Source organism: Acanthochromis polyacanthus, chromosome 6 (assembly GCF_021347895.1).
Source record: "Acanthochromis polyacanthus isolate Apoly-LR-REF ecotype Palm Island chromosome 6, KAUST_Apoly_ChrSc, whole genome shotgun sequence".
Lineage (NCBI taxonomy): Eukaryota > Metazoa > Chordata > Actinopteri > Pomacentridae > Acanthochromis > Acanthochromis polyacanthus.
In genome coordinates this window covers 31,154,474-31,166,667 of record NC_067118.1, presented here as the reverse complement: position 1 = coordinate 31,166,667, position 12,194 = coordinate 31,154,474, and the positions used below count along the sequence as shown (strand labels likewise).

Sequence of the window (12,194 nt, the reverse complement as noted above, 5' to 3'; positions counted from 1 at the left end):
TTAATTGGTGCAAGAACAAGACCCTCTGGGTACTGTATGCGCAGTCTGTCACTCCATTTGCGTGTGGTATTGGTGTAGTTGGTTCAGCTCGTCACTGTAAGGACATGCAGGCAATCATTGAGAAATAAATGTCTACACAAGGATTGATTATACACCTACAGTAAATACATGACCACTTGCCTTATTATTCATTGGCTTTATCGACTTTGGCTTAACTGATTTTCATCGAAAGATGTATTTTTTTCGATACAACTAATTAGTCTCTGCTGATTTTAAGCCAGATTTCGTGTTAGTTTTGCTGTTCAAATATTAAGGAATAAAACTGAATTACAGTTTAGTTTTATTGCTACTTTTTAAAGCCAGTTCACAGAGCAGTATATGAAATCACAGCAGGAGAGAACACAGCTTCAGGTGAACACATTTTCTGGCCTACACAAAGCTTTGAGTCAATAATCCCTCAGTCTGTTTTGTTATCTATATATACTCATCTTTTGCAGGGCCAGTCCCACTGATCCTCCAAAAGATGGGACCCCAGCCCATCGTAGGGCTGGCACATAGCTGTACAAATCCTGACACACACATTTAACTACTTCTTTGTGGCCTTCTTGACATGTAGTCCAACTTCACCAGAAAAACAGCAAATAGTGGTTGGTTGATTTGGAATGTGAACAAATGCGTGCATACTGTTGCTCCTTATTAGATGGAGCAGGATGGAAAGGATGCTTGTTACAGAGGCAGAAGAGTGTTTTTTAGCTTAAACCACCATGTTTTAATAAACACAACCAAATAGTTTTGGTGCCTAACTCTAAAAAAACAGTGCATAACAACAATAGATAAGTTAGCTCTGTATGTACACTGCTGGTCAAAAGTTTTGATACTTTCTCATTCAAATAAATGAGAACAGAAAATTTTTGAGTAGTTTATATGGGACATGAGCTGCACTCTTCAGTATGAAAGTCCTGTGATTGACTTATGACATCACCACTTCCACTGAATGCGGTCACTCATTCTCTAATCTCATTTGCAGACACTGAAATACCATTTATGTAATTGTGGGAGTTACTGGCAGTCGACCTATACTGTCATTTAGGTGTGAGAACATGTTGTGCCATCATGTTTAACTACTGCAAAACCACGGTGGTCGAATACAGAGTTATTGAATACAGAGTAAAATGACTGTGCTGCAAACACAGTGCTTACAAAATAGGATTTTCACCCATATTCCTTTGGTGTGTTTTTTTCTTCTTCTCATCTTTTTTTAATATTAAAATGAGGACCGATAACATTTTATTTTTGATATTAGATTCTTTTCCCATAGCAGTGATGACCCAGGAATACATGCTTTCTTTAATATGGTTTAAGATACCCCCCTGTGATTACCCCTTGTCTCAGTACCTCCCAGCATACAGGCCTCTACCAACCATAACCGCATTACTGCTGCACTGTTGGCTGTGTGCCTAGCTCATAGAGAGAAGAGACAATAATTGGAGGACAGTGAGAGAAGGGGCAACAGACCACCTGCTGCTTGTTTATTTATTTATTTTTTTTAACCGGTGTTTGAATGTTTCACAGATACAAGCACTTAGAAATACAATAAAGCATGCTTTGGTTTGTGATTTTTTTTACTTCTACTCATTGTTAATATATTCAGGCAGCCTTCCAAAATTCTATTTGAACAGACACATGTTTGCCAACTGGTGTGTTTGTTATTGTCGCCACCACCTTCCAAAACTAATCTTTGAAAATCTGCAAAAAATAATGGTAGAGAAGTAATGAGATGGGATTAGACAAAAAGAAAAGCGAATGAGGCAAATAAAAAACAGCAAGCAAGGTTTGTCGAGGTATGTTGAGGGTAGATACGTTGAGCAATACAAACAGGGACGCAATCTGATGAACAGCAGAGGCTTTTCTGGCTCTTGTGTGGATGTAATCCATCTCTTATATCCTGTCTGCTTCTGTCTAGACCAGTACACTTGTGCAGCACCTGCTAAACTCGGTGACCAGAGTGTTGTTGAAGAGCTGTCTCCTCTGACTGAGCTCTGAGTGGCTGTCTGGACATCTGGCTTTCAGAGAGGAGGTTACTGACATGATCACAGGCATATTTAAGGCCAGACGCAACCAAAAGCCGGATTTACCCAGTTTACTCCTTGGAATGGGAACCTTGTTGCATCTGTTGTGAGCTGTGAGAGGAGAAAAGGGAAGATACAGCAGTAACTTGTGGCCTTCACCACAAGGTTTGCTACGATGTCGTCTAGACTCCCCACGAGGGAGGGCTGCAGGAGCCCTACGGGAGGATGAAAGGGGAGATAGGAGACCACACTCATCTGTGACTCATCTTCTCATGAGCCGTGTTACAGTTTCATAGGAGATCAAACACAAGATGACACAGAAAGTCACAAACTGAGCTGGTTTATGGTGCCGCCAAAGAGATTTTCTTTGTTTCTGTCTTTGCAGTTTTCAGACAATATCTTGTGTGTAGTGTAAGTTTTCTCTATTTAATCTTTTTTTTTGCTTAATTGGTAAAACTGAATCGCAATTCAAATCAATTTTTGGCAAGATGTTTTTCTGAGTGCAGCACGGATTGCAACCCAGACAGCAGCAACATTATTATTTTTATTTATAACAGCACCAAAGATTACATAACACTCAGGTCAGGTTTTAAGTTTCTTCGAGCACATTTACACTTTCTCCTGAAATGGAAACCATTGGATGTGTGAAATAAGGCTTTAGAAAAGACTCTGCAGCGATGTGAAGTTTGTATTTTAAAGAAACGTGAAATATGCAGTGGCATCAGTATAGTGAACAAGTCATCCACATCCTCCATAAGACGTTCCCCTGAAATGCAGCGAGATGGCGACGTTACCTGTTGAGTGCTGCACGGTATTGTTTTCGTGTCTGTCGTTTTCATATGTGCCTTCAATTTATCTCATCTCAGTGCAAACACAGAGTGCAGAAAGAAGAACGTGGGTCGACCTGTGTGGCAGTCATGGTGAAGGCAGATGACCTCATGGCTGAGAGCCGAGTCCAGCTGCCAGAGATAACTGGAGAAAGACAAGAAATACAACGATTTGGCCTTCAGATTAAAAGCTACAAGCATAGTATTTGTCACTCAAGACTACTGTTAAATGCAGCAACTCTAGTACAATCAATATTGCAGAGAATTACAGTTTAAACATATAACATATATATATAGATATGCACAAGCCATGGACAATTTTAAAGTTCTTCTTTGCATGTTAATATATTAGTCTCCCTTATGTATTATGCATTTATTTTAAAAAGGCGTTACTTTTCTAGCAGTTAATTAGTAAACATCCTGCCTGGTCTGCCTACAAATAAATTCAGTTGCAAGTTCTTTTCATCTTTTCATCGCCTCCACACGAACAGTACACAACATCACTTGGCAATTTTTTTCGCACATGCAGCTGCACAGAATTATCCTCAAGAGTCTAATTCTCGGGACGCTTTGACCTTATAACTAATGGAGACTAAATGGTGAGATGTGCCAGTGTCAGGCTAAGCACAATTATACGATCTTTCTTAAAAGTAGTCATTCCACTATTTACCTCCTGCTGGGACGTGTGCACTGCAGGTGTGCTGTGTGTGTCTTTGTGTGTATGTTTGTGAGTTGGAACAGCAATTTTAAATGCATTCCTACTTCATATGCCAATTTCATGTCTTTTCTGTTACTCCTTTAGGAAATAATGTACTAAAATCTTCTCAATTTCTCTCGTCTGCAGTGAAATTTGACGACTGCATGGGGAATGAAGCTGTGGTTTTCCAGAGCAGTGACCCCATCTTCAGTGTGAGGACAGATGGATCCATCTTTGCCCAGGGAGAAGGAGCCAATCTGGACGAACCAGTCCAGTTTAAACTGACAGCAAGTGGTCCGCACACACATGTCTGGGAGACTATGGTCCAACTGGCACTGATTGATCCGCCATCACGTCAACAAAATGAAAATGAGGTGAGTTACACACTCGTTGAGCACGAGCACAGACACACCGAAATATCATGCTTCAAATTTCAATTATCATCCCAGAGCTTCCTGTTCCCATCACTTTTTCTCCAGTGGTCTGGTGATAGTAGCAGTCAAGAATCAGGTCAGAACTCCTTGGGGTTTTAGAGAAAGAAAGAGGGGAGGAGGGGATTGGAGCAGAAAGAAGTATCAGTAGCACACGGTTAAAAGCGATAGAATCACACTGCCGCAGGGGGAGAGTACGATTCCCCTCAGCCATAAGCTGTTATTGGAAAACATCCTGTGCCTTGGATACCCCAGGGATCCTCGGCTCTTCCTTCTCTATTTAAAAGCCGTCAGAGGTCATGTGAAGACTGAGCAGCCTGAACTGAACTGTCCCCATGACTACAGAAGCACAAGGCCAGATGTGATAGTCAATATCAAGGTGAGTGTTAATCCGATTAGACAGTGACAACTCAAATGATTAGGAGCCAGTGTTCACTAACTCGGTACCGTTGTAGACGTCGCACACAGATAGTTGGTCATTAAGTTTCTGATGAGATCAAATGTAACTGAGACAAACATGTCACTTACAAGATTTAATGACTGAAAAGGAGCCACTTGTTCTCGACAGGCAAACTTAGTTTCGGGTAGGAACCAGTTGTCTTTGATCAGCCAAAGAAACCCACAAAAGATTGTATTTGGTTTGAACTCTGACTGACATAGACAGCCAGCACCTCTGTTATGTCATTCCATATTGAATAATCCAAAACTAAAGAAAGTTCCCGCCTGACCTCAAAGAATCAACAGATTTTTTTGAATGTACAATGACTGTAGTACATTTAATGAAGCAGTTCATGCTATGAATCATTTTTGAATTACAGGCTCTTAAACTTAGAACACGAGCTTTTTCTGATTTTCACCCACGTCACATGATTTTCATGATCAATTTCCTAATTTTTCACTAATTTTAGAGCCATTTTGTAGGACCCCGCTATGATACCTTTTCATCGTTTTATGAGATGTTGCATAGGGGAAAACAAAAGAAGAGTACATCAATTTGCCATGCATTACTGTATTTTCATATATTTTGATGAGAATTTTTTTTTTATCGGGTGTATTATATCAGATAAAATATACCCAACATTGGTGATGAGGTTACTAACTGTTACATTAGTGTTCTACGTGGGGTGGGTCGAAATTTCACTGTATTTTTGAGTCCTCACAAGTTTATTAGTGGCATGCTCTGTCGAATGGTAACTTATTGGTACAGGAGATGGCCACATGAAATTTTCAAGGGTAAAGAACACATTTGAGCTCTGCTACAGGTAGAATTGTGCAGGACCGATATTAATGTTATTATAAAAAAAACTAATCTGACAATTGTCAGGGTGTGAGATGGGATGCACTGATTTGATGTTTCTTTGACTTGTGTTAAAGTTTGTTTTTGTCACCATTGGAAAAAATTTTCCCAGACTTATAGCTTCTTCCAGCTCATCGTTTTAGTTTTGAGGCCCAGTCCTTGTTGTTTGTGGAAACTTTAAACACCCACGCTATTCACCCAGTACTGGTAAACAGATGAATTTAGTAGCAAAGTGTTGAACGTAATGGAGCATTTAGCCTTCAAAGATGCAGATATGCTTTCCACAGGTTTGGTGGAGACCCAAACAGAGCAAAAAGGTAGTGTCTACGGATACGGGTCCATATCCGTAGCCCACAGGCTACGGGTACGGCACTTTCCATTTGCCAGACAGATACGGACCCGTATGCGAGTCTCGTGAGTCAAGAAGCTGCTAACCACTGCAAACTGTTGAAAGGTAAGCAAAGGTTAAGGTTAGGGTTAGTGTTAGGGTCAGGTTTAGGGTCCGTACCTGTCGTATCGATGCTACGGGTCCGTATAGCTAGCGTCTAACGGGAGTCACGTGACCAGATCTCGCTTATCTGATTGGCAAATGGCAAGTGCCGTATCCGTAGTCCACAGGCTACGGGTACGGGTCCGTACCTCTAGCAACAACCGAGCAAAAAACAGTGTCAGAATCAGTATTGTACTACATTTGCCAAAACACAACATAAAATAAATGCTAATGTTGCTCTGTATGTGCTGCTGTTAAAATATGCATTTTTACCACAACATGTCAAAAAGTAATAAGTCATTGTTGTGTTTACAGCTTCTTTTCACTGTCTCTAAGTGGCCCAAAAGTCTGTCATGGCAAAAATGCATCGGTTTACTTGTTAGTGTGTCACCAAAAAAAAGTTTATCCTGTCATGACTTTGTCGACCTTTCCATTTTTATTAAAATAAAGATGGATTTTGTGGTTGTGGGTGCTTGTATCTGTCCGAGGTAGTTATGTAAACAAAGGGATGTTTTCATTTTTGGTGGACTTCAGAAACCATTTTGAACTGACCTGCTATTGCTTTGAATCTTTTGTTCATCCTAACTCAGTAATGAGCAAGGCTACACTAATAAAAGGTGAACTATGTAGATGGTTTTCAGCTAAAGTTAAAAAAAAAAAACATTAAACTTCTGACATTCCATGACTTTCCAGATTAACGTTTTATTATTTAGATTTTCAGTGCCAGCATTAAAATCCACTTAAAATTTAAATAATAAAACATTTTCGGATGAGTTTTCTTAGTAGTACAAATGGAGAAAAAAAGAAGAAATGGCACAAAGTTAACATAGAATCAGACGGATAGTGAATGGGACATCGGCCAACAAAAGAGCCATGGGAGTAAAGATAAGTATGTTGTTCTGGCTCTGAATAGGCCTCTATTGAATCGGCCTTGATTTTTACACTTTTGTAACTCGGGGTGCTTCAAAGGACTCACTGGACACTATGGTATGAGCTTCAGTATTAGACTACATTGTGGTAAAGGTCAAATGACAAGCTACTTTTTTTTTTTTTTCCCATTTTCCAGTGAGTCAGGTAATAAGGAGATCCTGAGGAGCCATGAATAGATGGACAAACAATGAAAGCGCTGGACATGGTCAGCAGTGAGAAATATGCCACAAGTTGTAAGAAACATGTAAGAGAGCAGAAGGAGAAAGCAGGGCGCTGAAACAAAATGTGATGTTTCATTATGGAAATGGCGCTTTGTGGCGTGCTCTGTTGAATAATAACTTCCAGATGTCTGGGTAGCCAGGGGCTGGCTGATATCAAAGCGTGCAGGGTTTTGGGGAGGCAGTGGCGTGGAGGGGAAGAGCTGGGACCACCGCCAGCTGGCTGAGGCTGATGGCACCAGGGCTGGGGGGGGCCGCATCCATTTCACACTCAGTGACTCCTGTTCACATAGTGTTAGTGTGCGTAAGCGCGTGTGTCTGGTATGTGTGTGAGAATATTATTTTATTGTGGGAGATTATGTAGGATTGAGTGTGAATTATGCTAATTTTGTGTAAAATTTTCATTGCTGTGTATGGTCTACGTGCGGTTGTGTCTTTGTGTTACTGCGTAAAGTGTCTTATATTTGGGGCCTGGAGGTTTATTCGGTGCATAGTTGCGAGCCAAAAAAGCTCTCTGTGCGAGAAAAACAGAAATAGCACAGCCCTAAAATCTCTGAAATCTATAAAGGTGTCGTTGAAAATTCCGATATCCATCCGGTTTGCTTCAGCTCCCTATCCTCCATCTTTCATAATAGTTTGAATAAGTGCAAAGACATCCCCGCTTAACCTGTTTTTCCTTTTAAATCAATTTCATCACCTTCCTGTACTTTTTCTCTTTCTGAGTATCAATAAGAAAGAGTGAATCAGAGCTGCAGGGTCTGATGAGAATTACACTATGGCTAGAGAAAAGCTCACTTAAGCCTTTTGCAGCAGTGATGGGCACAGCTCTTTCTCTCTCTGTGTCTCTTTCTCAGTTTTTTTCCTTCTCCGTCTTTTTCTCTCTACATTCCTCCTCAGGGAACTCACTAGTACCTGTTAGCATGTGTAGATAAAAGGATCTGGAGCATGACTTATTTAGGAAAGGAGGGGGTCACATCTGCTTCTGACAACCCTTCTCCTCATCCCCCACAATCCATCCCAAACATGTCTCGTTCCACCTCTGCCTCCCTTCACCACACTGGTGGGATGTGGGGCAACCATCCCCTGCAGTCAACCCCACTAAGCCTTCCTCTCTCTGAAGAAAAAGAATACATTTGTCCAGACCCAGCTCACATCTGTCTCATCCCACTCTGCTGACAAACCCTCTTTGTGCACACAGGCATGTTGTGCTTGGCAGAGGTTAGTCTCTTGAATATGGACTAAATGCAGACGATCATATGCATGTTTCAGTGAACATGGAATATGGCAACATGTGTTTGGAGGGCTAGTCTGTCTCTTGTACAGACTGGTAGCACAGTGCAAGGGGAGGAGGAAACAGCATTGGTGCTTTTTCGGCCGCGAGCGCTGAGCCAGCTGCTCTGGAGTATGAGCAAGATTATGTCTGTTCCAGAGGTTGCAGCGCCCCTGTTGGTCGAAAGAGGACATGTTGTTATACTTCCACTGGTAATTGGAGCCAGAAAGAATTTAAACATACGCTAATTTAGTGTTATTGCCAATTTTTTGGCATAAATTTGACTCATTTTAGTGGATCCTATTGAATATTTTACTTTACTCTTTCAACACGCCAGCTTTCTTTCTCAGTACTTTGAACTGCACTTTTGTAAGAATGCTGTAAAAAAAAAAGTCTTTTAGCAGCAAAATTGTCTGCTGCCTTTTGTAAACCTCATCTTTACTGTTTAGTTGCATTCAATACACTGAAGGTAAAAAGCTCTTGATTGAATTACACAGTCCTCCACAGCAAGTGGATTTTTATTAGTTGTCATTGTTGAATTTTAGCTGTTCTAATGACTGTTTTCAATGCTGTTCTGAACACCCAACATCCTTATCCAGCATGTTACGGTCAAAGTTAAAAGTCCAATCTTGACATCGGAAGTAGTAGTGAGGATTCACAAATGATCTTGTGACCTTTTTTTGTCAAGTTGTAGAGATATTTATAGCTGCTGTAATCAGTATTTCCACAATACTAATTGATCTAATGGATGTATGTGTGAATGCTGTTGCCCGTAGTGACATTTTCACATATAATTATCACCCAACTGTGCAGTTCCCCTGTGTTCTGGAGTGTTATTTTTTTTTAAACTCACTGTACTCGTAGTCTTCATTTGGTTGTATGACTCACAGCATCACTTGTTTGGTTCACTCCTCGCTCCTTCGCTCTCGTCAGCGTTGCTTTCAGATGCAAGCGGATGGTTTTAGTAAAAGATCTCTGATAAGCCCTGCTAGCCCAGTATCAAACAGTTTGCAGAAAAGTTGTCAGCAAACTGGAGAACATTGTGGAGCATTTAACTGAAGAACTGAGGAGAAGTTGGATTACCATCAGGAGTTGGTGGATACCAAAATCAGAGATAAAAGCAAAGTGAATATTGGACTTACCATGATCAAATGGACACTAATATGGCACTATTGTTGGGCATTCTGGCCAAAAGATCAAATTGCAGTCTTTTGAGGTAGAATCCTGGACCACGGTCTGAATCATGAATCTCATTTATGATCACATGATTATTTGTGATTGCTTTCAAAAGCACAGCCTCAAATTGCCCCATGGATTGCAACAGTGATTGCACAGTACACTATTAAACAGAAAAACTGTTTAAATCTTTCACTGAACCTCTGACTTGTTGGCAACTGCTCCGTCATGAATCAAAAAAGAGATTAAATGGAATGCTGACATGGCACCGGAGACAGAACTCACGTAATTAATTTGTGCAACCAGAGTAAACATTAACTGCTGCATCTGCATTCACTATCCACAATGTTTCCAATAGGAGGATATCGCAACAATGCTACTCTCAGGATGCTGGTCGGCTCGCCACTTGTGGTTTAAAAATAATTACAACTTCGAGATGTATAATGCATCCAGTTTTGCTGAACTCATGAGGTGTGGGTGTTTAGACAGGACTGCTTATTTATTCATTAAATGACATTATCTGTACAATTACTCTGAAAATGGATCATATTAAGGTTGTCCACGATCCTCTCAATGTGTTTGATTATGTCTCGTTAGCTAAGACGTAATAACTCACGTGGTGTTCAAAGGTTAGAGATGCTTACAGCTGATATCTACTGCCCATACTTGTCAGAAACAATCTGTTAATGCAGGTTTTAAGCAAAGCATTTGTCATTTAAACCATGTGAGAGAGTTCACGTTCCGGCCTTCCTGGGATCTTTCTGCATGGACTTTGCATGTTCTCCCTGTGCATGCGTGGGCTTTCTCCTGGTACTCTTGCTTCCTCCTACAGTCCAAAAAGATTCTCAGGCTAATTGATAACTCTAAATTGCCTGCAGGTGTGAATGTGAGTGTGATTATTTGTCTGTATATGTAGCCCTGCGACAGACTGGCGACCTGTCCACGGTGTGTGTGTGCGTCCCTCTCCACGACCCTAATGAGGATTAAGCGGTATACAAATAGTAGATGGATGGATGTTCCCAGGCAGAGAAGCAAATCCTGTCTTTCTTTCATCTTCATACCAAATTATGATCTGCTCTCCGACCACATTCCTTTCGCTGTGTGGCAACCTCTCCTTTTGCACCATTTCCCAGAGTGCCCTGGACTGCGCCGTACAAGATGTCTGAAACGTAGCACTCGGCTGATGAAGCTAAACATGACACCTCAGCCCCTGCCCCTCCACACCAAAACCCCTCACCCACCCACACAAACGCATACACACCATATGCCAGGTTGCTTGACAGTTTCTTTAAAGCACCCTTAAAAGCTTTTTTTTTTTTTCTTTCCTGGGCGTCCATCTAATGAAGTCAGCCTTGAAAGCATTGTTTCCGCTGGCAGATACAAGCCAACCCTCTGAGGGACCTTGACCAAGCAAGAACAAACACAGGGAGACAAAGAGAAAACACTTTTTATAGACTGCATCGTACAGGACCTTCAACTTTCAATATGTGCCAGAAGCCATTGCCATCTTCCAACACTGTAGCCCGCTCCTGTGTTGTATTTTATTTTTATTCTCAAATGTCAACTGCCGGGGAGGAACTGTAAAGCTACGAATTGCACAGAAGTAATATAAAATGAAAAACTGGAAGAGGTTTTAACGGCATGACTCTCTTTGTATGGAAATGTATGGTGTTTGAAGCTCTTTTTCTTATGCTGCTGAATTCACAAGCCCAGATTTCACTTATTTGGCATGAACGCACACACACAAATATGCATACAGATTTTTAGCATTGACATGTCTTATCTGCTCTGCGCTCGCAGCACTTCCTTTACTGTAATGAAACTGTTTTCTCTCATCTTTTGTGTCTGGTTCATCAGGTTCCTCAGCTTGGGTGTTTCTCTTATTCAGCATGTGATTGAAAACTGTAAAAGCATGTTTGTATGTTTGATCTTGTGCTCACAGTTAACTATTATCAGCTCTGGGCCAACTCTTCTAGCTGCCTGTAGACCTTCACATCAGCCATTTCCGTCTCATGTTTCTGAACCTCAAGGCACTGCTTTGTAATGAGGTCTTTAGAGTTTTTGCTTCAATTCAATGGAATAAGCTGCAGCTGGAATTGAAGTGGGGTCTTCTGATTACTGATGCTGATAATACTGATTTGACAGCGATGTTTAAGGTGACTAAGATTGTTTAATTTTACTATGATTCTAACCTTTTCTCTATTTTTTTTTATGGTTTCAGTTTTCGATTTTTCACCTGAGATTTTGCAGCCCTGTGTTCACATGGTGCACATTCAAATACGAGAACTGCAAGAACCAGACCACTGTATATAAGTTAAAGCTGAGTAAAAATTATACGCTCCATTGGTAATCCTGGAGTAGACAATGCAACGACATGAAGTGGGAATTTGGTGGGACCTCCTGATAGGTGGTGTTGGGTGTAGGGGAAGCTTGTGCTGTTGTTTTACCTGCCGGTTCACCATCAGTCAAACACAATCCAGTGCTTGAGGAATCTGTGTTATTGAGACAAGCTGTCAGGACGTACTGACTAGGAGGAGAGACGGTAAAAAAACAATACCCCTGCAAGGAGAGGGCAGGAGGGGGAGAGCGGGGGAGCAAGGGATAGCTCAGGGGAATGGGATTGAGGCGGAGAGTGCAACCGATGCGTAGCTTCAGCAATGATGCTCGTGACTGAATTCTTGACATGTTTTTACTGTCTTGTAACCCTAAGATATGTTGGTAAACTTACTGTGGAACAGCTCTGCAGGTTAGATCACATTGTAAAGCACATTTACTTTAGCCAGTAGAAG

The 12,194-nt window shown here is 41.2% G+C and overlaps 1 protein-coding gene across 1 annotated transcript in view; it reads left to right on the top strand.

Annotated features, from left to right (window-relative positions):
• LOC110948302 (cadherin-4-like) overlaps nucleotides 1-12,194 on the top strand; it is a 232,853-nt gene that overhangs the window by 150,417 nt on the left and 70,242 nt on the right. The window contains exon 4 of the mRNA XM_022189773.2: nucleotides 3,741-3,967. Coding sequence (XP_022045465.2) covers nucleotides 3,741-3,967 — 227 coding nt within the window. The remainder of the gene's footprint in view (nucleotides 1-3,740; nucleotides 3,968-12,194) is intronic.